The sequence below is a fragment of the Equus przewalskii genome, chromosome 14 (genome assembly GCF_037783145.1).
Source record: "Equus przewalskii isolate Varuska chromosome 14, EquPr2, whole genome shotgun sequence".
NCBI lineage: Eukaryota > Metazoa > Chordata > Mammalia > Perissodactyla > Equidae > Equus > Equus przewalskii.
The window spans coordinates 70,256,327-70,281,736 of NC_091844.1; the positions used below are offsets into that span (position 1 = coordinate 70,256,327).

At 52.3% G+C, this 25,410-nt stretch overlaps 1 protein-coding gene across 16 annotated transcripts in view; it reads left to right on the forward strand.

Moving 5' to 3' along the window:
* Positions 1-25,410, forward strand: part of DNMT3A (DNA methyltransferase 3 alpha) — a 129,003-nt gene that overhangs the window by 72,414 nt on the left and 31,179 nt on the right. For 14 of the 16 annotated variants that reach the window (XR_011526189.1, XR_011526190.1, XR_011526191.1 and 11 more), the window contains 16 exons: positions 10,773-10,988; positions 11,245-11,403; positions 11,837-11,944; positions 12,238-12,394; positions 12,742-12,891; positions 13,013-13,057; positions 13,829-13,908; positions 14,488-14,600; positions 14,752-14,935; positions 15,185-15,269; positions 17,133-17,278; positions 18,109-18,199; positions 18,401-18,549; positions 19,609-19,694; positions 21,683-21,752; positions 22,524-22,642. Coding sequence is in view for 12 of the 16 variants with exons in the window: in XM_070573102.1 (XP_070429203.1) it covers positions 10,773-10,988; positions 11,245-11,403; positions 11,837-11,944; positions 12,238-12,394; positions 12,742-12,891; positions 13,013-13,057; positions 13,829-13,908; positions 14,488-14,600; positions 14,752-14,935; positions 15,185-15,269; positions 17,133-17,278; positions 18,109-18,199; positions 18,401-18,549; positions 19,609-19,694; positions 21,683-21,752; positions 22,524-22,642 (1,958 nt within the window). In the remaining 4 variants the exon portion in view is untranslated. Of the gene's footprint in view, positions 1-6,892; positions 7,250-7,975; positions 8,110-10,772; positions 10,989-11,244; positions 11,404-11,836; positions 11,945-12,237; positions 12,395-12,741; positions 12,892-13,012; positions 13,058-13,828; positions 13,909-14,487; positions 14,601-14,751; positions 14,936-15,184; positions 15,270-17,132; positions 17,279-18,108; positions 18,200-18,400; positions 18,550-19,608; positions 19,695-21,682; positions 21,753-22,523; positions 22,643-25,410 lie in introns of those variants that run through there. The other 2 variants (XM_070573112.1, XM_070573113.1) reach the window with 2 other exon arrangements.

Here is a 25,410-nt window from a genome sequence, read left to right on the forward strand (position 1 = left end):
GCAATAGTTTACTGCAATGCCTGGGCTCCTCCTGGATCTTCTCTTTGGACCCTGAAACTTGAGAGGGTCTGCATGCCTGAATCTGAATGGTGGTCCCTGAGGCCCCTCCCTTTGAGCCGCGGAGCCTGGAGAAGGGGTGGGGGAGGGAAGGGGAAAGAAGCCCAGGCCATTTGGGTTTACTGCATTCCTTTTGACCCACACCCCCCAGGTATAAAATTAACACTTCTCTCTAGGGTCTGGTTTCTAAAGCAAAGTGACAACATCAGCATGTCCTCAAGCAAACTTGTCATAAGGTTCTTTCCACCTCTCAAATGTTACGGCCTCCTAACTTCCTTTGATCTTATCTGTAATATTCAGCAGATATTTGTGGTCCCATTAGACTGATTAGGAAACTAAGACCCAAAGAATCTAGGCACTTATTAAAGATCTTGTCATCAGCTATGATCCCCTGCTCAGGCTAAGACCTCACATCTCGCTCCTTCTGTTGATTTCCCTGGTAAGGGGCAGGTGAGGTCTGGGGACCTGCAGCACCGCCACCCCCACCTCTGCTCCCAGCCCAGACCCTGATCTTGACTCACTCCCAGGTGGAGCTGTGCAGCCGCAGCAGCTCCAGGCTAGGGGACGAAAGGGATCAGAGGGCAGAGCCTGGTTTGTGGAGAAACCCTCCCCTCCCGGAGCTGTCGGGGAGGGGAAGGCAGATGGGCACAGTGAGGAAGGGGGCAGCAGCTGAATCTCCAGAAGCCCAATGGCAGGTCGGGCGAGTTGGAGCTTCCAAATGTACACCGTCAGGGAAGTGTAGCGGTGACTGGGAGAGAATGAGGGAGCCCGGGTGGAGTGAGCGCTGCTTGGAAGAGAGGCGGGGAGAGAGGGAGAAGGGAGGGGGTCAGTGAGGGAGTGGCTCCCCGACCCTGCATGTTACTCTCTGGATCAGAAGAATTTTTCTGAGTGGGTCCCCCTCGCTAACAGACATGCGTACAGCTCTGCTTCTCCTTCTTGCCCTTCACCTGCCAGGACGCTAATGCAATTGCAGATACCCACAAAGGTCCTGCCATTCCTGTCTGAGAAACCTGGGAGGCTGTGCCCGGTCCTAGTGCACCCTCTCTCATCTTCCCTGGAGTCTTCCTGCCGTTACTGATCCTGGCCTCCTCGGATTTCCTTCAGCACATGGAGAAAGCATCTCTACCACATAATTTACCGTCTAATTGCATGCTGTCTTGAATGAGGGCTGTGGTTTCATGTGTGGTGGGTCTCGGGCACACAATTAGGCTGTGAGTAACATAGGGTGGAGGCCATCCCCCCCCACCTCCGTGGTGTCCTCCTCCTGCCTAGCTATTGCAGGTGCTCAGGACACCTAGTGCTCCTGGATCCTAGCGTTTAGGTGTGTTTCAGGCGGGCTTGGAGGTTGGCTCCAGAGTAAAGCACAGCCTCCTTATGGGTTCTAAAACTGAACTGGCAAGGGGGGTGGGGTCTACCGAAATGCTGTGCCTCTCTTGGGCCCAGGTTTGGGGTGATGGCACAGAGCCCAACCAGGCCAGCACGCTGCAGGTTGCCGTGGTTACCCTTTTGCTTTCCTTCCGAAGGAGGATGGATTTCTCTTTCGGCCCAGATCATCTGCCCGGGCTGCCACCATTCTGTACACTCTGGGAACCAGACTGCCCAGCCCCACTGCCTTCCACTTTCTGCCATAGGGGGCAGTTTGTTGAGAGGCTCTGTTTTAAATCACAATCAGGTATCAGACAATACCATGTTCTGGCTTGAACGGGGAGCAGGAGGGACAGGCCCAGGAGATAGGGCAGCTCACCTGCCCCTGTCACTGAGGGGGCTTCCCTCTGCATCTCCTTCTACCTACCTCTTCCCTCTCCAGACAATTTCCTCTTCAATTAATGGCTCTGACCCTTTGAGTGGAAGCCTCTAGGCCTCAGTTTCCTCATTTGCAACAGGGATAGCCAGGGTCATTAGTGGTTTCCACACCTGGCTGGTATCAGAATTACCTAAGGAGGTTGTAATAGATTCCTGGACCCTACCCCAGACCTGCTGATCTCCAGAGGTAGGGCCCAAGAATTTGTGTTTTTAAAAACCTCCTTGAGTGATTCTGATACAATTAAATCCAAGTGAGTCTGGGATTCTCCCGGTAAGATGATCTGTGAGGCCTTCATGGAAAGAAAGGGAAGCTTTCCCTGTGCTGAGGACTGACTGGCCTTTCTGGGTTCCCAGGAGCTTCTGAAGAGTCCCTTGCAGGTTACCTTATCAGGAAGCCAGTTTTTCCTGGGTATGCTGGCTAAGCCAAGACCATGCCCCCACCTCTTCCCCACAGGAGACACCAGGAGAGAGAGAATGACAGGAAGGGGGGATGTTGCCATAACAACCAGCTCCAGGCAGAGGCCTCCCTTCCAGGGGCTGGTACTTCACCCCAGTAATGGTGGTTTCCATGGAGATGCGTTACTGAGGGATGGGGGAACATTTGCCCCACTTAGAGCATTAGTCAGGAGCTGCCAGAAGGCAGAACATCTCTAGGTAGGAGCCTTGGACCCCTGTCAACTTCGAGTCCTCCCCACCATGGCCTCTGCTGTCTGGGTGCAGGTCTGACACTTTCTCCCTGCTTAGTTGCTCTCTCTGCGACTGGTCTCCCTAGCAACAAGTCCTGCTAACTCCTTGCTGTTGGCTGCGTGGCTATTTTTAGCTTCACTGCCAGCAGCCCAGTCCTGGTCATTTGCTTGCAACCTCCATATGGATTGCAGGGGAATAGGAAAACAAGGATTGCTGGCCTCTTTGGGGAGTAGACCTGGCTCTCTTAACACCTATTAGAATTTTGCTATGGAAAGCATCTGTCCCCACCTAGGAACTTGGACAGTGGATTCTGGATGAAGCTCCTAAGACAATGTTGAATTCAGTTGAGCAAACACTGTTTTAATCCTCTACTATGTGCAAGGAGTTCTGGTCCACACTGTTTCCATATGAAGCTGAATAAGATCCAGTCCTTGCCCTCTAAGAATTTTAATCTTGTGGAGGAGAAAGATGAGTACACAATCACCTTAGTACAGGCAAAGATTGGCAGGTACTAAGAGAGGATTAGAAAGTGCTATGGGAGTATGGAGGAGGAGGAGGGGGAGAGGGGATGGAGGAGGAGGAGGGGGAGGGGGAGGTAGAAGGATGGGTAAGATTTTGGCTGGTGGAAGTTGAAGGGGAGGGGCAAGGAAAGCATGAGCAAAGGCATAGAGGCAGGGAAAATGCCTATTTGGGGAAGAGCAAGTAGGAGGGTGGGCTGCATGATGTAACACGGAAGCCTCCAGATTGCGGGGGCCTTGAATGCCACGCAAAGAGTGTTGGCTGTAATCAGCAGGTAGTCAGAGGTCTCCTGCGTAGCACTGAGTCTCAGGAGCTGTAGGTGGGAGAAGGACAGGATTAGAATAGACATCTATCTTGATCTCATGGCCTTTTGTCTCGATAAGGTCTCCCTGGCCTTAGGGTCAGTGGGGATGTTTGTGGCAGAAAATATGCAGTGGCTTCCCAATGTGTTGCTTTGCAGATGGCTTCACAGGGGTTGTGGCTGCTCTGTTTTGAGTAAAGGGACTCAGGTGGTAAATGTCCTGTTTGATGGAAGCAACGTAACCTCCCCCACATCTTGCCAGCACTGGATTTTATGACAAAGCATGCCACAGAATGATGACGTGGGTGAAACCAGTCAGGCAGGTGTGGCATTCCCACCTGGGCCTGCAGGAGTCACTGCTCTCTGGTGGGGATCGTGGCCTCATGTCTTGTCTCAGTTCTGTGAGCACGAAAAACTCAGGTGAACTGCACTTCTGATCATGCTCTTCAAAGACACAGGGGAGTGACATACATCAGAAAGTTAAATTTACTGACTTATAACAGGACATGCCCTTGCCACACAGATCCTTGTACTTGTCCTGCTGTTTTCTGGCAACTTACTGTTATCAGAGTCACTGGAAAATGTAATTAAAATTAGAAGTTTGCTTGATGAATACAGGATCAGGGCTAAGAGAGTCAGGTGTCCTTAAGGGGTATTTTCATCAGGCTTTGGCAGCCTGTTGAATCACTGCCATCTGCCTGCCAAACAGGAAATGTGCCCTCTCTTTGAGGTCACACTCCCTTTTGGACCATGCTGGATACTTCCTCTCCAACACTTCTTTTAGGCTCTCAAAATCCACCATATCTTCTTTTCATCCAGGAGTTCCTCCTTTCAACATACTTTTATAACATTTCCAAGAACCTGGCTTGTTTTACATGACCCTGCTATTTTAGGTTGACTATCTTTATCTCAATCAAAAGACTGATCTCAGTAACCACGCTGGGAGGGTTAGTTTGGAAGGGGGAGGACATATGTGGCCTGAGGATCCTCGAAAGCGGCCTTGGTTTTTTCTTGACCTTTTACTAAAGTCACCTCTTGCCCTAGATCTTGGGGCCTCTTCTGCTTTGGGGTCTCTCTCTGTCCACTGAGCACAAAGAAGACTCAAACTGCTGTCTGAGTGACTCACAACACAGACAGGGCTAACCTTTCCTGCCCACATAGCTACAGGAGAGGGACAATGCCCTTGGTTGGTGAGGGGGTACCTTTGAGTTTGGGCTTCCTTGTGCTGCTTAAGTTGGGAGCTGTTTGGCAGAGGTAAGATCTGAGTTTGATTTTAAAGGATGAGAATAAGGAAGTCTGGCAGCTAGAGGGGAGAGGCTTCTTTATAAGTAGGCCACAAGAAAGTGAAACTGATGGCCCTGGTCTGTTATGACGTTCTGAGTCCTGCTGCATGCATGGGCGCCGGTACTTACTGTCTGAACTCCCACAGCCAGAGTGTAGAGTGCAAGGTATTCAGCCACGTAATAACGGAAAAGGAGGTGTCATAGAAGAGATGGAGCATTTTTGAAAAGAGCTGGCCAAGCCAGATCAGAAACTTCATTTTGAGAGGAGGCCTGGGGTGAAGTCTAAAGTGGCCTGTTGACAGGGCCTGGATCCAGAGAGGCATCAGTGAGAGAAGAAGCTAAGCCAGTCATATGACATTCCTTCAAGGGTGGGAGGAGGCATGAGGTATAAATTCAGGGCTTCTCCTCCCTGCTTGGGGGTCACCTGAAAATCTGTAGAAGCTGATACCTTGATTGGGTTGACAGATGGGTTGGAACAGAACAGGGCCTGTGTTTTTTGGAATGGCTTCTTTTCCTTACTGTATGGATTCTGGGTCTCAGTTGGGGTTGGGGAGGGAAGTTTGTATTCCCCAAGTATTACTTGGAGAAAGCTCTCTGATCTGGAGTCTTCCTCCCTCTGCAGGGCCTGCTTGCTCTGATGGCCCTGGGAAGGGTGCTGACCACCAGGAGTGATGGTGGGCTCTCCTTCACAGCACATCTCTTGACGTCATTATCCCAGCACCTGCTCCAGCTGGTATGCTCCAGCTGACTGCGGCCGGAAGCCAGGCACCTGGGGTGTTATCTCCCTAAGAGATGCTGGTACTCCAGGGCCTGGGTGGGTAAATGTCATTACTTTTGTTTTGCAAATGAGAAAACAGACTTCTTGGGGTTAAGTGGCTTGTTCAAGGTCATGGTGATGGAACCAGAACCCAAGTCCAGATCTTCTGACAAGGGCCACTGTCCAAACAGCTTTCCACTGCTGGGAACGTTTACCTTCGGTTTCTCTGCTCTTCCTCCTAATTCAGCCTGCAAACAGAAACTAAGCTAATCTTTCCAAAATACCCATTCCTCTCGTCAGAAAACCTGCAGTTATTCTTCCCTGCTGTTGGATATATCCAGTGACATCTTTCTTTGCACCCTTTAGCTGTAATTTTGCTGGAGAGTGGGACATGGTGGTGAGCAAGGCTTGTCCTCCTTTCCCAGCCTAACATTTCTTATTTCCTACCTATCCTACCTCATTCCAAATCTGATTTCATCTTTCAGGTCCACTCTCTGCTCTGCACTGACCTCCTTAACCTCATTTATCATTCATGCTACCCATCTTTTGTTGGCTTCTAAGCAGTCCTGGCCCATTGGGCTGCTTGTTTGTGGTATAGTTATCTTTACAGATGTTTGTTTTTCAGTGATCTTTTCATCTCTCTCCAAGTCTAGTTGACGCTGTCAACTCCTTGAAGGCAGGGCCAACAGTGTCTACTTCTTTATCTGATGTGGGTGGAGACTGTGTGTGTGTCCCCCCCAGTGTGTCCTCCTTGGGGGGAGCAGCCTCTGCTCAGGAGGCGGGACCTTGAAATGGTTGAGGCTGCACCTGGAGGCTCCACCTGGAGGCTCTAGAAGAGGAATGTGTTCTTGAGCTGCAGATGTTTGTGCCTGGGAATGAAGAAATTGCTATACTTTTGAACCAGCCCCCGCCCCCAACAGGAAAATGAGCCCTCCAGGGCAAACCCCGAGTGACCTAGGGGACCCAGGGACTTGGCCAGGAAAATGTTTTCAAAGCCTGAACTCCTCCAGCCAGCGTTCTAAGGTGCCCCTCGCTATCCACCTGTACTGTGAGGGGAGAGCCCCTTGCCCCAACACGTCTTGTTCTGGAGCGCTCCCAAGTTCTGTGCAGGCGCCTTCTGGCCATCTCTGTGCTTTGAGTTTTCCTACAGCTTCCTGGACCTCTCGCTCAGCTGTGAGCTTTTTCTTTCTTTCTTTTTTTTTCTTTTCGGCTGTGCTTCTTAGAGACTCACTTTTAACAACTTTCTCCTGGCTCTCCCAGACTGTCTGAAACCTCCTTTCTTCTGCCTGCGCGCCTGGTTCTCCCAGCGCCCCCAGCTTACCTCCGCAGCTGGAGAGCACCCCTTCCCTCCCGGTCCCCTCCTTTCCTTCCTCGGCTGCCCACGGGCTCCCCGGCTCCGCACGAACCTCGCAGAGTTGGGGGAGAGGGGCGGGGAAGGACCGCCCGGGAGGAGGGGGCGGGCACCGCCTCCGGCCTGGCCTGGGCGGGGCCCTGGGAACCGGCGGAGGCCCAGCCGCGCCCCCAGGCCCCAGCGCCGGCCCGCGCCCCTCGGACCGGAGGAGAGGGGCTGGCCCACTGCCAGCGTCTGAGAGCCGGCCCCCTCCCCCGGCCCGCTCGCAGCCAACCAGGCACTCCAGCGGGGCCCACGTGACCTGGAGTTCTAGACAAAGAAAATGTTCAATCCCTCCCCCCCACCTCCCCCCTCCCCCTCTCTCTGGCCCCCTCCGCCCCCAGCCCCATCGCCCCCTTCCCCTCCCCCCAGACGGGCAGCTACTTACAGAGCTTCAGGGCCGGGGCTCACACCTGAGCCGGACCACAGAGGGGCTGCACCTGGCCTTATGGGTAGGTTCCTGGACGGAGCCCTGGGGAGGCTGGGGGCGGGGAGGCGGCAGGGGCCGGTGGGAGGATCTCTGGGTTTGAGAAGAGTCAAGTATGCCTCCCCGGCCCGCAGGAGCTGGCTCCTCTGCCTGGCCTGAGTTCTGGAGATGCTGAGTTACTGCTGTCCCACCCACTCCCTCCTCAGGAGCCCCAAGCCCCACTCCTCCTAGCGCTCAGGTGGGACCTGGTGGTTCAGGGGCCAGGAAGAGCAGCCCCTGCGTGGGAGCCTGGGGCAATGGTCAATGAAGACTGGGGGGCAGGCCCCAGCGAGTGGAGCTGGGAGACCAGGAGTTGGGCTGGAAGCAGTATTTCTGCTGAGCTTGCTGGCAGATGGGTGGTTGGCATTTCCTTGCTGACCTGTGTTCCTGGCTGGTGGACCACACTATCCTCATGCCATGCCAACCTTTCGGCCTCTTGAGAGGGACAGTTTCCTCTCCTGTGTGTCCCTGGGAGCAACCGGGCAGGTCCCCAGAAAGAAGTGGTGCTGGGGTGGGAGGGAGCAGTGCGACCCTGACAGGGGGCTGTGGCGCAGCAGCGGGTGCCGCAGGGGGCAGCCTGATGCCGGCCTGTGATGGGAGAGGTGCCTGGGACAGCCGCGATTTACTGCACCAGCACCAGCAGGGAGTCCTATATGGGCTCCCAGACCTCTGACCTTTGGAACCGGAAGCAGCCTGAGTCACAGAGGGAGGTGGAGGCGGGACAGCTGCCCAAGGAGATGGGACTGACGGCGAGGCCTTGCCTCCACCAGCGTGGAGTTACCAGTGGCTTTCCAGGCTGGACAAACTCCAGGCGAAGCGGCTTCCTTGAGCCGCAGTGATGGGGGGGTGGGTGTAGTGTCTGCCTGATCCTGCCCAATCTCTTGGCCGCTCTGGGGTGGAACCTTCTGAGCTGGGAGTAGGAGCCTTTAGCCCAAATGCCAGAGCCCTGAGTTAACCCCTCTTTCTCCTATTGTTCGCCTGGGGAGCAGGGTTGGAGTGAAAGTGGAAAAAAAGGCATTCTGCCACACTGCCCTAGGCTGACTATTCTAATGAGGCCCCTCCCCCACCCAGCCACCGTCTCTGCCCCTTCTTCCCCTTTCCTCTTGCCGCCTGCTGCTAACCCACCCCCTTCTTCCTTTCCCCACCCCTGCTGGTCTGGTCCTGATGGAGGCCCCCTTCCTCCTCCGCCTGCCAAAACCGTGCTGGGTGCGTGTTCTCCTGCACCTAGTGGGTTGAGGGCGCTTAACAGCCGTCAGCAGCAGCATCTGACAAGCTGGGGGAAGTTGTGGGGGCAGAATAATGTTCAGGAGCTCACTGTAGAAGGGTGGAGAAGAGAGACAAAGGGGCTGTGGGGGAGTGAGGAGGGTGGTGTCAGGCACGACTCCCTTCTAGGCCTGGGGAGTGGGGAGGGGGAGCCCGGCACCCACCCGATGCTACTTGTTGTGGGAGTGACTTCAGCTCCTCTCCTCGGAATGCTCCTCTCCTCCTCCTTCCCTCTACCACTGGCACACCTTGTTCTGGCTGAGGGGCCTCATCACCCCTGGAAACGGGGTCTTTGGGTCAGCCAAGGCAGCACCCTGGCCCTGATGAGTCATCCACACCTGAAGTTGGAGGAGGCATGGTGGAGGGAAGGGAGCAGAGACAGCTAGGCATGGTATTTAACTGTGCGCCGTGAGCGCATCTGGTGCTGGGGTGGCGCTGCCCTGCCTGAAGGGTCCAGGAGAGAATCCTGTTCCTCAGAGAGGAGTGTGTACCAACTGCAGCTTCTTGTGGGGGAGGAGGTGGTAGTAATTGATAGTAGGAAAGGCAAGGCAGAGTCCCCACCAGGTGAGAGTGGAGCTTGGGAGGGGTGAGCAATTACTCTGCATTCTTCCACCTCCAGATCCGGGAGCTCATTCTCAGCTGATTGTGGGCTGGGGGCAAAGGATATATTATCCCATTTTAGAATTTGTTGTCGAAGAAAGAACTAGAACTTCCATCCTCAGTGTTTTGAGAATCGCCACCAGAAGCAGATTTGATCTGTGGTTGGGTGGAAAGACTTGAAGGTTGAATGAAGTAAAATGGATCTACAAGACAGTAGACCATTGAGCTTAAAGGCTCTGCCTGGGGACTCTGGGATCTGAAGGTCCATTGACAGGCTTTGGACAGTTCTTGGAATTCTTGATACATGCATATATCAGATTCTTAAACTGGTCAGAAAAGGTTAACAGAAATCCTTCAGTTCAAATTTCTTTTTAAGCAACTTTTAATGCCTTCTGAGCAACTTAGAAGAGAAGGGGCTGCTCGAGAGTCAGCTGTTAATTAGTTGCAAGACTAAGACAGGAATGTAGAGGCTGTGCCTTCCAGCCTAGAGCGCTTACACTCCAGGTTGCTTTCTGATGTTCTTTTTTAGTGTTGAGGATGGGTTTGCATTCACAGCTCTGAGCTCTTGGGGAAAGCCTCATGTTGAATGGCATGTTGAAGATGAGATTTTTCCCTCTGAGTCTGGTGTGGTGGAAATGGGTGCAGAGCCATGGGGTTTGAGGGCCACCTGTGCAAGATTCAGTAGCTGGGGTGAGGTTAGATTGAATGGTTCTCAGAGCTGAGTATGAACAATTTCATTCTCTTCTGTAGGGAGATGGGAAAAGAGCAGATTTTTTAGAAGGAGTGGGCATGTGGGTCATACCTGAAAGACGAGTGTGAGACAGTGAAAGGATGGAGGCTGCTAACTGAGAGAATAATTGGGTTTGAATTATTTTGTTGGTGGGATGGAAGAGAGGATGCCTGACCTGTAATGTGTGCTCAGTAAATAGTTGTTGAAAGGATAAATGTATTTATGGATCTGAAAGGTGCACGTAGAAAAAAAGGGGAGAACTGGTAACAGAGTGTACATTGGACGTAATCCTAAGATCTCCAGAATGGCGTGTGAGCAAGGGAGCAGGCAAGCTCTTACAGGGCTTTCTGTGGTGTTTGAGCAGATGGGGAAGAAGACGTGTTCTTTAAACACAGCGCAGGGATTTCATCATCAGTAGACATCACAACAGAACCAGGATTGTGGTCTGGAAGCCAAGACCAGGAATAGAAGGAGTTGATTGCCCAGGAAAATGTGGAAAAAAGGACCAGAGGATCCAGTTCTTGATTGGGAAGTATGACATGCGAGGAGAGGATGGAGCCAAGGTCTGTGCCTAAGCTCAGGTGCATGATTAATATCTGAATAGGATTAACCTTTTTATATCAGAAGCGTGGGCAACTGATAATGCTGACAGATTGAGAAAGATTTGACCAGGGAGGCAGAAGAGAAGGCTGGAATTGAGCTTAAATGATTTGAGTTCACCTCTCAACTTCAGATCTTTCTGTTTTCCGTGGCAAGCTAGTTGGGTTGATGAGGGAAGGACTCCTCTCTCCTCCAGCCCTTTACCTTCCGTCACTCACTCCAGACCACAGAGAAGTTGAGAAGAGCCCACTGAGCATCAGGTGGCCTTGCTAATTCCTGGAGAGGTCAAGGTAACTCCTGTTCCTTGTTTCCCCAGGCTGAGAAGAAAGCCAAGGTGATTGCAGTAATGAATGCTGTGGAAGAAAACCAGGGCTCGGGCGAGGCTCAGAAGGTGGAGGAGGCCAGCCCTCCTGCTGTGCAGCAGCCCACTGACCCTGCATCCCCCACTGTGGCCACCACACCTGAGCCTGTGGGGGCCGATGCTGGCGACAAGAATGTCACCAAAGCAGCCGATGATGAACCGGAGTACGAGGTGAGCGGCTTGCTTCTTCACCTGCCTCGTCCAGTGGGTCCTTCCACTGCCAGCTCCTCCTGTCCTGCTCTCCTCTCTACGCCTGACCCCAGGCCTCTTCGTCTCCCCGGTTTTGCTCTGTCTTGGTCCATTCAAATGGAGCTCCCTCCTGGCTGTCCTGACCCTCAGATGCCCAGGGCTGGGGTTGCCGTGGGGGGATCAGGGTGGCAGGGCCTCGTGACCACCGTGTAATGACTTCTGCTCCTTGGGGCTCCAGGACGGCCGGGGCTTTGGCATTGGGGAGCTGGTGTGGGGGAAACTGCGGGGCTTCTCCTGGTGGCCAGGCCGGATTGTGTCTTGGTGGATGACGGGCCGGAGCCGAGCAGCTGAAGGCACCCGTTGGGTCATGTGGTTCGGAGACGGCAAGTTCTCAGTGGTGAGTTACGGGGTTTGGTGGTAGCCTGGGGGAGGAAGGGCTCTTGATCCCCAGGGCCTATGGTTTTGGCTGGGGGCATGGTTTGGAATTGGGGTGGTAGAAGAGGGCTCTGCTCGCCCCTACTCTGCATTTGTGTGCGTGGCAGAAGTCCCAGAGATTATTAGTTTGCACTCAGAGAGCTAGGATGCTTGCCGAATTTTTGCCTTCCTGGAACCTTGTCCCCAGAATTCCTTTCCCGCTTGCATTCAGGTCCTCCCCCACTGTTGGGTTGGACAACTCCTTTGCATCATGTAATTGTTTATTGATGCATCTGGTCCTCTCAAGGGCAGAGGCTGAGTCTTAATGCCCCCAACCCCTGACAATGCCAGGCACGCGGTGGGTGCTTGATGAGTGTAGAAAGAGGAGCAAATTAGGGCAGTGGTTGTCCCTCCAGGTGTGTGTTGAGAAGCTGATGCCGCTGAGCTCCTTCTGCAGTGCTTTCCACCAGGCCACCTACAACAAGCAGCCCATGTACCGCAAAGCCATCTACGAAGTCCTGCAGGTGAGTGCCCCTCTGAGGAAGTCTGAGAGGGAGCTTAGAGGGCAGGGCCCACTGGTTGGTCTAGCTGCTGGGGTTCAGAGCTTAGGCCTGGGCAGAGGGTCTGCCTGCAGGGCCCTTTGGACTCCTTTTCTCCCCGCCTTACTTACCACTCTTTGCACTCCTCCTCTTGGACGTTCTCCTGCAGTCCTCTCTTCTTGCACCTTCTCCCACCTCTTGCCTGAGTCCACCTTCACTACTCTTAGAGTCTGCCCTGCAGCCTTGCTGACACCCTCCCCACACGTGTTGCCCTGCAGGTGGCCAGCAGCCGGGCGGGGAAGCTGTTCCCAGCATGCCATGACAACGATGAGAGCGACACTGCCAAGGCTGTGGAGGTGCAGAACAAACAGATGATTGAGTGGGCCCTTGGAGGGTTCCAGCCCTCTGGCCCCAAGGGCCTGGAGCCACCAGAAGGTAAATGCAGGTGCCCAGCCCAGCCTCCTGGGACCCCTGCCAGCCAGGCAGCTCCATCCCTGGGCTGGGAAAGCCATGCTTAGGGAGAGCTGCCAAGGCCTCCATCGAGGGGCCCAGCGGGAATGGTCACAGTCTCCCTCTCACTGGCGTCAGGGTAGGGGCAGCGCCACTTGGGGACTCAGAATAACCTGCTCCCCAGTGGCTTTCTGGCACTGAAGAGTCGGGAGCTCGAACAAGTTGGGGACCAGGTTGCACCCCACTGTGGGTGGAATAGAGGAAAGGGAGAGGGAGCTGGGGTTCCTTATCGGCTGGTAACTGTGACCTCGGCACCTACTTTCCCGATCCAGAGGAGAAGAACCCCTACAAAGAAGTTTACACAGACATGTGGGTTGAACCCGAGGCAGCTGCTTATGCACCACCCCCACCAGCCAAAAAGCCCCGAAAGAGCACAACTGAGAAGCCCAAGGTCAAGGAGATTATTGACGAACGCACAAGAGGTAGTTGGCCCTCTGTCGAGAGTGGCATGGCGAGTGCGAGTGGCATGGCGAGTGTGGCTTCAGAGGAGTGGGTGTGGCCCTCACAGCCTCCTCTGATGCTGGGCTTTCCTCCCCTCTGCAGAGCGGCTCGTGTACGAGGTGCGGCAAAAGTGCCGGAACATCGAAGGTGAGTCCTGACGAGAGAGCTGGGCACTGACTCCCTGGGGAGTCAGGAGTCTATTCCCCTGTGGCAGACAGGAGGGCTTGGCGCCTGCTATGGTGGCTGACACAGAGTAGCGTGGGCACTTAGAAAGGTTTGAATGACATGGAACATTGGTACTTGTGACGGGTCTGTCCTGCATGTCCCACCAGCTCCAGCCTGCTTCACACACACATCTGTCTTCCTGGTGCCAGAGTCTTACTCTCCTATCAATGGCGTGGGCTGGTCATTACGGTTTGGGTCAGAGAAGGGTGGCCCCTCTTTAGTTTGATTGAACTTGCCTGAAGATGACCTTTTGGCTCTTCATGTTAACTCACCTCCCATTCAGTGGTCATCACAGCATCTCATGTCTGTCACCATTGGCCTAGTGATGGTGTGTCCAACGTGGGGCCCTCGGGGTCAGGAGGAATGGGGGCAGGGACCTAGGACTTAAGGGTAAGGTCTCTGCCAGGACTATCTCCAGAGTAGCCCGGGGTCAGGACTTTTCTTGTTGGTGGTTCTTGTCCTTATGTTATGCCTTTCCCGGATGGCAGCATTGCTGCTCTGAGAGATGAGTGCTACGAGATTGGAGCCACACGCCTCCCTGTTCTCTGGGCACCTCCCGGACTCCTTTCTGCCTTCTTTTTTGGGTGCTGCTCCAGCACGCCCCTTCTTTGTAGCTTTTCTAGAGCTAGGCTTTGACCCAAGATGGGAGGGGGCCCCTTTGGTGACGTTTACTCCTCTTTCTCTGCTTTCCAGACATTTGCATCTCTTGTGGGAGCCTCAATGTCACCCTGGAACACCCTCTCTTCATCGGAGGAATGTGCCAAAACTGCAAGGTAGGGGCGCCTCCAGCAGAGACGTTGTTGGGGGCAACCCCCTGGCTGACTGCCCCTTCTTCCCTACGTGGGCTTGGAGGACGGCCCCTGGGTAGCTGTGAGGTTGACTCCAAGGTGTGCTCTGGGAGCCGAGTCCTGATAAAATGGGACCTTGGGCTTCAAGAGTTTGACTTACCTTTATCTTTTCTCCTAAAAGATTCTTATTCCCTCTAAAGCCCATTCTAGTCCCCTGATGTGGGTTCACAATGTCACAGTCATCACTGTGAAGGCAGGAGGACAGGCTGTGGCCTCAGGGGCCCCAGGAGAAAAGCTCAGGGCTGCAGCAAGACACAGGCTGGTGCAGCTCCCTCCCTGGCCTCCTCTTGTGCCTCCCTACGTTCTGTCCGCTGCCATGGGGTGGGAGACATGCTGTCCCTTTCCCAGATCTGTAGTTTGGGCTGGACAGATGGCGGAGTCATGTCTCCAGGGCTAAGTCAGGGATCCAAGGTGAGAACTCTCCAAGGCAGTTCAAAGCCTGCCTTCCCCCTGGCTGTCCTGGGTCCTGCCAGGTGGTCTCTGACCCTCCACCCTGCTCTCTAGAACTGCTTCCTGGAGTGCGCATACCAGTACGATGACGACGGCTATCAGTCCTACTGCACCATCTGCTGTGGGGGGCGTGAGGTGCTCATGTGCGGGAACAACAATTGCTGCAGGTGAGGGGGCCCCCAGACCGCAGCGGCCCTCCCCTCTCCTTGGCTGGTACTGCGGCTTGCACTGGCCATCCTGCCCTGGGGCTCTAGCCGTGTTCCATCCAGGACTGGCCTGGGGCTGAGAGTCCTCTCTGCACACTGGGCTTCCTTCCAGGTGCTTTTGCGTGGAATGTGTGGACCTCTTGGTGGGGCCGGGGGCTGCCCAGGCAGCCATTAAGGAAGACCCTTGGAACTGCTACATGTGTGGGCACAAGGGCACCTACGGGCTGCTGCGGCGGCGGGACGACTGGCCCTCTCGGCTCCAGATGTTCTTCGCCAATAACCACGACCAGGAATTTGTGAGTGCTGGGCCTAGGTCATCTCTTTTCACTCGCTACCTGGCAGAGCCAGAGGGCAGGCTCGGCCAACGAGAGAGGGCTTCATTTGGTCATGGGGCCTGGGCGACGAGCACAGGTGTCTGAGCCGCACATGGAGTGTGTAGGTCTGCACCGCCAAGGGGACCCTAGTTGGCCGGGAGGGCCAGCTCTGGGTGCAGGGCTATAGAACATTCCTGGACACTCACCTGGCCTGTTGTGCTCACTGCCTAGGACCCTCCGAAGGTTTACCCACCTGTCCCAGCTGAGAAGAGGAAGCCCATCCGGGTGCTGTCACTATTTGATGGAATTGCTACAGGTGAGAGTGGCACAGGTCTCCAGAGGTGCTGGCATCCTCGTCCTGGGACATGAGAGCTCTGCTTGGGGGCACGCATGTGTGTGTAACTCTGGCAAAACCAAACCATAATCAACATTACAGCTGTTAAAGTAGTGGCTTAAAGAGGCAACTTTTATGCTTAGTGAAAAGTAAAATCAGTGGTAAACCAGCCTGTCTGGTGGGCACATTTCTTAAGGGAGGGGGGCTCTGCTGCAGAGGACAGAGATAGTTAGAGATGATTGGAGATTTTCACAAAGCCTCAAAGGACAGGCTCAGCGACCAAAACAGAAACATAGGCAGTTCTGTTGTGATTTGATTGTAAGTCACAGTAAAAAACAAACTGTAAACGAGAATCTAAAGAATATTTAAATCATCCATAATCCTATAATTAGTGTTTTGGTGTATGTCCTTTTAGATTTTTTTCTGTGCATATATGTGAGTGTGTTTATATAATCATATATAGATAGACAAATAAAAGGATAGCAAATGCACACTGTGCTGTAACCTGCCTTTTTGTTTATGATCTTATGATTACTTTTTCATGTAAACCAACGTAGAGCTCCTTCTTTATTTGTAAATGCTGCATAGGATCCCTGTGAGTGAAAGTACCATAATTTATTTAATGAGCTCTCTGTTGGATTGTTTACTGTTTTTTTCACTATTACGAGCAGTGCTATGACCAGCATCCTATACATACATCTTTATATACTTAAACCATTATCTTTTAGGAAGTGCTGAGCCACAGTATAGGCACTGTTTTTTTCATGTGGTTCTTGACCCTGCCAGAAGCTCTCCTGGAAGGTTGCACTGACTTGTATCCAGCCCTCTGCCCTGCCCCCAGGCTGAGCACTCCTCAGTTCTTAAGAAAGGAATAGCCCTCAGAACTTGTCTTCACGTGACCAGAAGGAGTTGGGCAGTCAGAGCCCAGGGGCCTTGACCAAAGGGCCAGGGTGGGGAAGGCGTCCCAGGCCAGATGTTTGTTTTCTGTTCTCAGCTCAGTGCTGATGTTATATAAACCTAGAGAGGTTAATCTATAGCTTTGGTTTCCCAGGCTGGAACGTTGAGGCCTTCCTAAACCAGGCCACACCCCAAGAAGCTGTAAAAGCTCCTCGGTGGGGAGTCTGTGGGGACCAATGGGGATGGTGCCACGGTCCCCTGTTTCTCTTGACACTCTCAGGCTCTGTTCTCATTGTTTCCTTGTCTCAGTTCAGCAAGCGTTCGTGGAGGGTTCATGGTGAGGGAGGGAGTGTAGTTAGCACGGGAGGAAACATGTGAATGAGTCCTCCTACTCTGTCTTGATGACCATTTGCAACCCAAGAGAAGGGCTGAACTAGGAATACACGCTGCTGTGATGAGATGGAGAGAGATGCAGGGTGCTGGGGGCTTATAGAGGCAGGGAGGTGATTCCAGGGGGCTGCAGGGTGGGGTGGGGCATTATTTAGAGCAGGGGGCAATTGTGTTGAGTCTTGAAGGATGGGTGGAATTGCAGCAGGAGGTGAAACAGGGACGACGGGTGAGGAAGGACCAGTATATGCAAAGTATAGAAATGGCAAAGAAAGGCCATCCAAAGCCAACTGCTCTTCTCCCTGGTTCCTGAAACCAGCTACTGTCCAGTCAGCCTTTCCTGGCCTTGACTCGAAGTAGATCAAACTAGGCATGAAACGGCCTCAGTGTCCTTGTTATCAATATTGCAGTTTGATCTGGAAGGATCCTGCAGCTTTCTGGGCAGGGTAAGGCTTGGGCCTATCGCTGACCCACGTGTCCAGCTGGCCAGAGAGCTCCCCTGCAAGGACCAGGGTGCCGGGGAGGTGACCTGGTGACAGTGCTTTTTGCTGGCTGACGCAGGGCTTCTGGTGCTGAAGGACTTGGGCATTCAGGTGGATCGCTACATCGCCTCGGAGGTGTGCGAAGACTCCATCACGGTGGGCATGGTGCGGCACCAGGGGAAGATCATGTACGTCGGGGACGTCCGCAGCGTCACGCAGAAGCATGTATGTCAGTGCGGGGGGCCTGTCCACCTTCTCTCCATCCCTTGCGCTCAGCTCCTGGGGGTGGGGGCAGCGCCGGCCCGCTTTCGTTTTGTTCATTTCCTCTTTTGCTCTCCTCCCATTTCCCAGCCTCTCTTCCTCCTCCTCTACCTTTTTCCTCCTCGTCTCCAGGAGGTAATGGGCAGCCTAAAACGGGACTGGGGCACTGGCCTTTGCAGGCCTGGGCTGCCCCCTGGCTAGTGTCAGGGCCCTTTCAGTTGAGCGCTTTGAAGTGCAGTGAGGTTCCTGTCCCCCCAGTACTTCTGGTGACGGCTTTACTAGCCTCCGTTTCTGGTGGGGTCTTGTCTAAATGACCCTTTGCCCTTCCAGTTTTCTGTGTCTACCCCTGAAACTGTAGGCCCTCAGGAATGCTGAAGGGTGTTTGGAGGGTGTTCAGGTGGCCAGACACTGCCCAAAGTGTGCAGAGCTCAAAGTACCTCCATGTTCGGCTGTCCAGCCTGGACTGCCTTCCCACTGAGCAGCTGCTTGTCCTACTGGGAGCACACTGGTTTCCCTCCTGGCCTCAGAGATGATCGAGTTCGGCTGTCTGCACTGGATTGTCTAGGAAACTGAGCCCAGAGAGCCTCAGTGACTTGCCTGTGGCTGCACAGTGTGTGTGTATGTCATATCTATGTCCTCTGTATGCGTGTGTACATGTAGCGAGCGGACAAAGCAGCTGGGTCTCCTCTCTCCTATGCCGAAGAACTTTTTGCCAAATTCACAGATCACTTCTCTCTTCCTTTCTGCCTCTGTCCCCGGACATCAGGCCCATCACATTACCTTTATCCTCCCAGATCCAGGAGTGGGGCCCGTTCGATCTGGTGATTGGGGGCAGTCCCTGCAATGATCTCTCCATCGTCAATCCTGCCCGCAAGGGACTCTACGGTAGGTGCAATGCTCACCCCGCCACCTTCTGAGCTGGTGCTTCCGCACGTAGGTTTCCTACTTGGATATTTCTGCCCTGGGACGGCTACTCCCAACGACCCTGTCCTCCCTTGCCCTCCCCGAGCCCGAGCCCGAGCCCGAGCCACACCGCCGTCTCGTGCAGACAGCCCCAGCTGATGGCTTTCTCTTCCGACCTCTCAGAGGGCACTGGCCGGCTCTTCTTTGAGTTCTACCGCCTCCTGCATGATGCGCGGCCCAAGGAGGGAGATGATCGCCCCTTCTTCTGGCTCTTTGAGAATGTGGTGGCCATGGGCGTTAGTGACAAGAGGGACATCTCGCGATTTCTCGAGGTATAGCCAGCAACCTTGGTTTGGCCAGCTCACTAATGGCTTCTACCTTGGACTGCTGCTTTATCGCTGTCTCATCTGCATTGTGGAGCTGGGGACTGGTGACTTCTGCTTTGCAAGGGGCCTATTCGGGAAGCTCAGAGTTTCCCAATTAGACAGGGAGGAAGCACTGTTAGAGGCCCGCCCCGGAAGGAACCCGTGGTCTCACTCTAAGAGGTGGTGTATGGGTATGGGCCTCAGGATTTAAGGACCTGACTGTTAGTGAATAGGGTGGGGTGCCAATCTCCTGGAGTTGGGGTTCTGTGTGGTGTTTCGCTGGGGAATCCTTTGAGATACCAAAATCAATTTTTCCTCGACCAGAATGGCTTATCCTCCCTCCCTGGCACCATGACAGATGCATTATGGTACCTGGGAAGAAAATATGGTATTTTATTCCCCATAACATGGGTCCCATCTGGGCTCTGAGCCAGGTGTGAGCTGTGCACAGAGGATTTCCACAGTAGAGGCGTTCTCTGGTGGGCAGTCTGCGAGCTCGAGCCCATGCTCCTGAGTCTTGGGGTCAGTAGCACCTCAGGCTGGCCATCTAACTTTACATGTGAGCAGGTGTCTATTTGGCTCATAATCTTGAACGTACAGTGAACACATCCACATTCATTGGCACTTACTTTCTCAAAGCTTCTGGGTGAGCTAGTGCTGTGTGGTCCAGTATGGTAGCTATCAGCCATGCATGGTATTTAAATTAACATTAAAATTCCTCAGCCACACTCGCCTCGTTTCAAGTACTTATTAACCACCGGCAGCTAGTGGGCTAGTGTAGAGAACATTTCCATCATCACAGAATGTTCAGTTGAGCTGTGCTAGTCTAGAATGTTCCAGTGAGAGCAGGTGGAATGAAGCTAGGTTTAATTCTGGCTTTTCCCAGAGGCTTCAGGCTGTCCCGGTGTGTGGCCTCCTGAGAGAGAAATAAGAGCTTTTGAGGCTTTAAGGCTCTAAACTAACAAAATTTCCTGGCACTGTTAAATATTCCTCTCGCTCATCCTTAATCTCTCTCCTATTTTATAGTCCAACCCTGTGATGATTGATGCCAAAGAAGTGTCAGCCGCACACAGGGCCCGCTACTTCTGGGGGAACCTTCCTGGTATGAACAGGTTGGTGAGAACTCCCGGGCCTGGGGTGGCCACGGGTTGGTGTCTGCAGGCAGGGCAGCGGCAAGATGGCCTAAGGAGGAGGGTCACTGAGTGGAACCTCTCAGGCCAGCCTCTTCTGCTGACCAGCTTGCTGCTCTGCCTTGTTCTTCTGTTTCCTTTTCCTTGAGGAAGAAAGGGAGTCAGGCCTAGAAAATACTTGCCTGAGAAACCAAGTAGTGGTGATCAAAAATGGGCAGGGCCTTTAAAAGTGCACTCCTCATACAAAAGGAGAACCAGCACGCCGCTGAGTTCTGGAGCTGGTTCTCCTACATCAGTGATGCATCACCTGCATCGGTGATGTATCTAAGTCAGCTGGTCCTTAGCATCCTGAGGCAAAGCTGTGGAGGATGGAGTTGGGGATGGAAGAGAGAGTGGTGCCCACAGCCGGGCCACATCCTGCTCCAGGAGAGGGAATCTTGAAGCAGCACCACGCAGGTCGGAGAGTCCTGCTTCACTTATTAACCACACGCTTTGTTGGCTTCAGGTCCTTTGTTGGAAGGATGTTGTTCGTTTAGGTTACACAGAGAGAGATTTTAGTATCCAGGAATGAGGACGGTCTCCTTTCTTCAGTGTAATGATTGCATTATAAAAAGGCCTATGAGGAGGAAGGAGTTCTTGTTGGGAGTTAGCTGTTGAAAAGCAGAGTGACATCCACTCAGTTTAGATATCCTATGATGAGGGAAATATTTTCCAGAAGGTTGGAGTCTGAATTTTAAACCTCCTTGGTATACCTGTAAATTGGAAACATCATTTAATCTGGCCTCAGTGGTCTAATCTCCCTCTCTGCCATTAGCATGAAGTCGTAGGAGCTTCCCCAGTCTCAGACCCATTTGGCAAAGTTGCCATCTCTTGTGAGGGCTTGTTGATGGGAAAGAGACAGGTCAGTGGGGCAGCCGACCTGAAAACTGTCTCAGTTTCCCCCTGAAGTTCCCAAGGTGAGTGTGTGTATTGGAAAAATGGACTGGCTTATGTAGTCCAGTATTTTCATGGAGCCGCTAACTCAGTGTCTCCTGACACACCTTGGCCCTGTAGGATTGCTCTCACCTGCCTCTTCCAACTCTTAAAATTGTAGAACCCTGAGCTTCCGAGAGGAGCAGAGGCACCACATGGGACCGAGTAGAGTGTGTGTGTGCATAAACAGGGAGGAGTGGGGAGGGGCGTGGTTTGACTGCGGGTCCCCACGTTTCCCATGCTGAGATAGTGGACTGCTACATGAAACCTTCATTAGGGCTGGCCTGGTGGCGCAGTGGGTAAGTTCATGCGCCCCACTTTGGCGGCCCAGGGTTCGCTGATTTCGGATCCCAGGTGCGGACCTATACACTGCTTATCAAGCCATGCTGTGGCAGGTGTCCCATGTATAAAATAGAGGAAGATGGGCACAGATGTTAGCTCAGGGCTAATGTTCCTCAAAAAAAAAAAAAAAACCTTCATTAAAGGCCAGTGGCAAAGGTGATGTTCAGTGATCTGGTCTGCCTTCTTGAGAAGTGACATGTTGATTACCACAGAATTTTAGTCTTCCAGGGCCTGCGCAGAAGGTCAGTGAATTTCATCCAGTCTACACACCCATGTAACCATCACCATAGTCAAGATACAGAACATTCTGTCACGCCCAAAGCTTGCTTTATGGTGGATACTTTTGAAACTCACTATATTTTAAAATAACTGATATAAAAATAATTGGATTTCTCCCCTTCTGGGCTGGCGTTCTCTGCGTGTTTGTAGTTTGAGACCACTTTTGAATTTACCTTTAAGGGTTAGTGCTTTGTGGATTTGTGTCCATGGATGGCTGCAGTGGGTGTGCATGTGTTTTGGGGGAGTTTGAAGGAGTTTACAACATGTGTGGGTGACAGAGGTCCTCTTTTGCTTTCCCGTGTTAATCAGATAGCTGCTGGGTGCGTCCCTGGTGTTCTCCTGGTTTCTGCTGTTACCTTCTCTCTTCTGCCTCCTAGGCCGTTGGCATCCACTGTGAATGATAAGCTGGAGCTGCAGGAGTGTCTGGAGCATGGCAGAATAGCCAAGGTCAGCCCCAGGGCCAAAGGTCTCTACTGTGGGGTCAGGGGCAAGGGCAGAGGGCAGGATGAGCTGGAGCAGCCCCCAGGGCTGCATCCCACGTGCCCTCTAGGGCCCTATGGGCACAGCAATTGAGGAGGTCGCACGGGGTCCTGTACCCAGTTGGCCAGAGGGGAGGGCCTAGGGGAAAGCCTGGAGGACAGGGAGAGATCAGAAATGCTTGCTGGCCTTGAAGCCCTTCCTCGTTGATCATCGCCTACTAGTCCTGTGGGAGGCAGACAATAGAAGTCTTTGCCAAGGTCCCTGGATCTGCTAGGGCCTTTAAATTTTTTGGCCAGGACCTATTGCACAAGCCTTCAGAGCAGAGATTTCTCCTGTGATGTGGAAGCTTCGTTTCTCCCTGGAGAAATTCCATTCGGGACTGCTGGCACCCCAGCAGTGTCTTCAAGCCCCTGAGTAATTTGCCATCCTTTTACCTGCAAATCACTACACCTGTGAAAGAACCAAGTCTTAGAAGACTTAAGAAGGACATTGCCTCAAGCTGCTACCTCTCAAGTCCTCGGCCAGTGGAATTGGACTAAGGATGGCCGGGTGACCTCAGAGTGGGAAGAAGAGCAAGACAGTGGGGTCTGCAGAGGCTCCCTACTGACCCTGGCCCCTGGATGGACCAGGCCTTGTCAGTGTTCGACTCACCAGTCCCTGGCAAGTGCCTGGCACACGCGGTAGATGCATGACCAGCGAATGAGTGCTCATTCCTCTTTTCCTTTCCTTGTTTTCTAGTTCAGCAAAGTGAGGACCATTACTACTAGGTCGAACTCCATAAAGCAGGGCAAAGACCAGCATTTCCCCGTCTTCATGAATGAGAAAGAGGACATCTTATGGTGCACTGAAATGGAAAGGTACCCAAGGCCATGTGCTGGTGTCATGGGGGTGTGTGGTGTCTTCTGATTGCTGTGCTCGAGGGAGGGATCTCTGCCTCTCCTGGCCAGGCTCGTCTCTTCCACAGATACCATGTGAGCAGTGGGTTTTCCCAAGCATTTCCCCACGGGGCAGATTCTTGAGGAGGACTCCTGTGCATTGTAAGGCTGGTCCCAAAGTAAGAGTTGTCTAGGAAACACTCCACGATGCCTTGGCTCCCAGAGGTCCTGCTGAAGTCCAAGGAAACATTGCAGCTGCAGGAGCTTCCTTAACTCGTGCTGCTAATTTTGGGTACCTTTCAAACAAGGACAGTGTAGGAACAGGTGGGCCTTACAGCCTGAGCATCCTGATTTGGTGCAAACTGGACTCATGGGCTAGATTGCCTTCTCATTCTTGGTGTAACTGCAATGTAGTCAGACAAAGAGACCGATTACACAGCCAGAGCAATTAGGAACCCCTGGAACTTCTGAAGTCAGGCAGGCGTTCAGCTCCTTTGTAAAGTTTTCGCTCCTCATGGAGAAGATGCTAGGGATGGATATTTATTACATACAGACTTCAGATACCCACTGTGGATCCAAGTCTCTGGTGGAGCATGTCTTGGAGGTGTCTTTCACAAATACTAACTTTGCCTCTACTGTATGGTAAGTCTCCAGGCAGTGACTGTGTTACAGGCATACCTCGGAGATATTGCAGGGTCTGTTCCAGGCCACTGCAGTAAAGCGAGTCACGCAAATTTTTTGGTTTCCCAGTGCATGTAAAAGTTATGTTTACGTGATAGTAGTCTAGTAAGTGTGCAATAGCGTTATGTCTAATACTTTATTGGTAAAAATGCTAACCATATCTGAGCCTTCAGTGAGTCGTAACCTTTTGCTGGTGGAGGGACTTGCCTTGATGTTGATGGCTGCTGACTGATCAGGGTGGTGGTTGCTGAAGGTTGGGGTGGCTGTGGCAATTTCCTAAAATAAGATAGCAATGAAGTTTGCCGTATCAACTGACTCTTCCTTTCTCAAATGATTTCTCTATAGCAATGCCATGCTGTTCATTTACCCACGGTAGAACTTCTTTCAAAATTGGAGTCAATCCTCTCAAACTCTGCCTCTGCTTTATCAACTAAGTTGATGTAATATTCTAAATACTTTGTTGTCATTTCAATAATCTTCACAGCATCTTCACCAGGAGTAGATTCCTTCTCCAGAAACCACGTTCTTTGCAACTCCTCATCCATTCTACTTTTATCATGAGATGACAGCAATTCAGTCACATCTTCAGGTTCCACTTCTAACTCTTGCTGTTTCCACCACATCTGCAGTTACTTCCTCCACTGAAGTCTTGAACCCCTCAAAGTCATCCACAAGTGTTGGAATCAACTTCCTCCAAACTCCTGTTAATGTTGATATTTTGACCTCTTTCCATGAATCACAGGTGTTCTTAATGGCCTCTGGAATGGTGAATCCTTCCCAGAAGGTTTTGGATTTACTTTGCTCATATCCATCAGAGGAATCATCATCTATGGCAGCTATCGCCTTATGAGATGTATTTCTTAACTAATAAGACTTGAAAGTTGAAATTACTCCTTGAGCCATGGGCTGCAGAATGGATGTTGTGTTTCATTGTTAATGCCATCGAGTTGACTCCAACTCCTAGTGACCCTGTGTACAGTAGAGAGGAACCCTGCTCAGTCTTTTTGCGCCGTCCTCTCATCTTTCTGTGCTATATCAGACAATGCTCTGCTGCTATTTCTAGGGTTTTCATAGCCGGTTTTTTTCGGAAATGGGTGGCCAGGTCCTTCTTCATAGATTTAATGTTGGTAGGCATGAAAACATTAATCACACTGTATATCTCCATCAGCTCTTGGATGACCAGGTGCATTGTCAATGAGCCGTAATATTTTAAGAGGAATCTTTTTTCTGAGCAGTAGGTCTCAACAACTGGCTTAAAATATTCATAAACCATGTTGTAAACAGATGTGCCGTCATCCAGGCTTGGTTGTTCCGTTTTGTCTGTGTTGTTCCACGGGCAAAGTAGGTTTAGCATAGTTCTTAAAGGACCTTAGTCTTTTCAGAATGGTAAATGAGCATTTGCTTCAACTTAAAGTTACCAGTTGCATTAGCCCCTAACAAGAGTCAGCCTGTCCTTTGAAGCTTTGAAGCCAGGCATTGACTTCTCTCCAGCTCTGAAAGTCCTAGATGGCATCATCTTCCATTATAAGGCTGTTTTGTCCACATTGATAATCTGTTGTTTAGTGCAGCCGCCTTCGTTCGTTATCTCAGCTGGATCTTCTGGATAACTTGCTGCAGCTTCTACAATCACCGCTTGCTCCCTCACCTTGCACTTTTATGTCATGGAGATGGCTTCTTTCCTTAAACCTAATGAACCGACCTTTGCTGGCTTCAGACTTTCCTTCTGCAGCTTCCTCACCTCTCTCAGACTTCATAGAATTGAAGAGAGTTAGGGTCTTGCTCTGGATTCGGCTTTGTCTTAAGGGAGCATTGTGGCTTGTTGGATCTTCTATGCAGACCACTAAAACTTTCTCCATATTAGCAATAAGGCTGTTTCGCTTTCTTATCATTCGTGTGTTCCCTGGAGTAGCACTTTTAATTTCCTTCAAGAACTTTTCCTTTGCATTCACAACTTGGCTAAGTGTTTGATATAAGAGGCCCAGCTTTCAGCCTGTCTCGGCCTTCAGCGTGCCCTCCTCACTAAGCTTAATCGTTTCTAGCTTTTGATTTAAAATGAGAGACGTGCGACT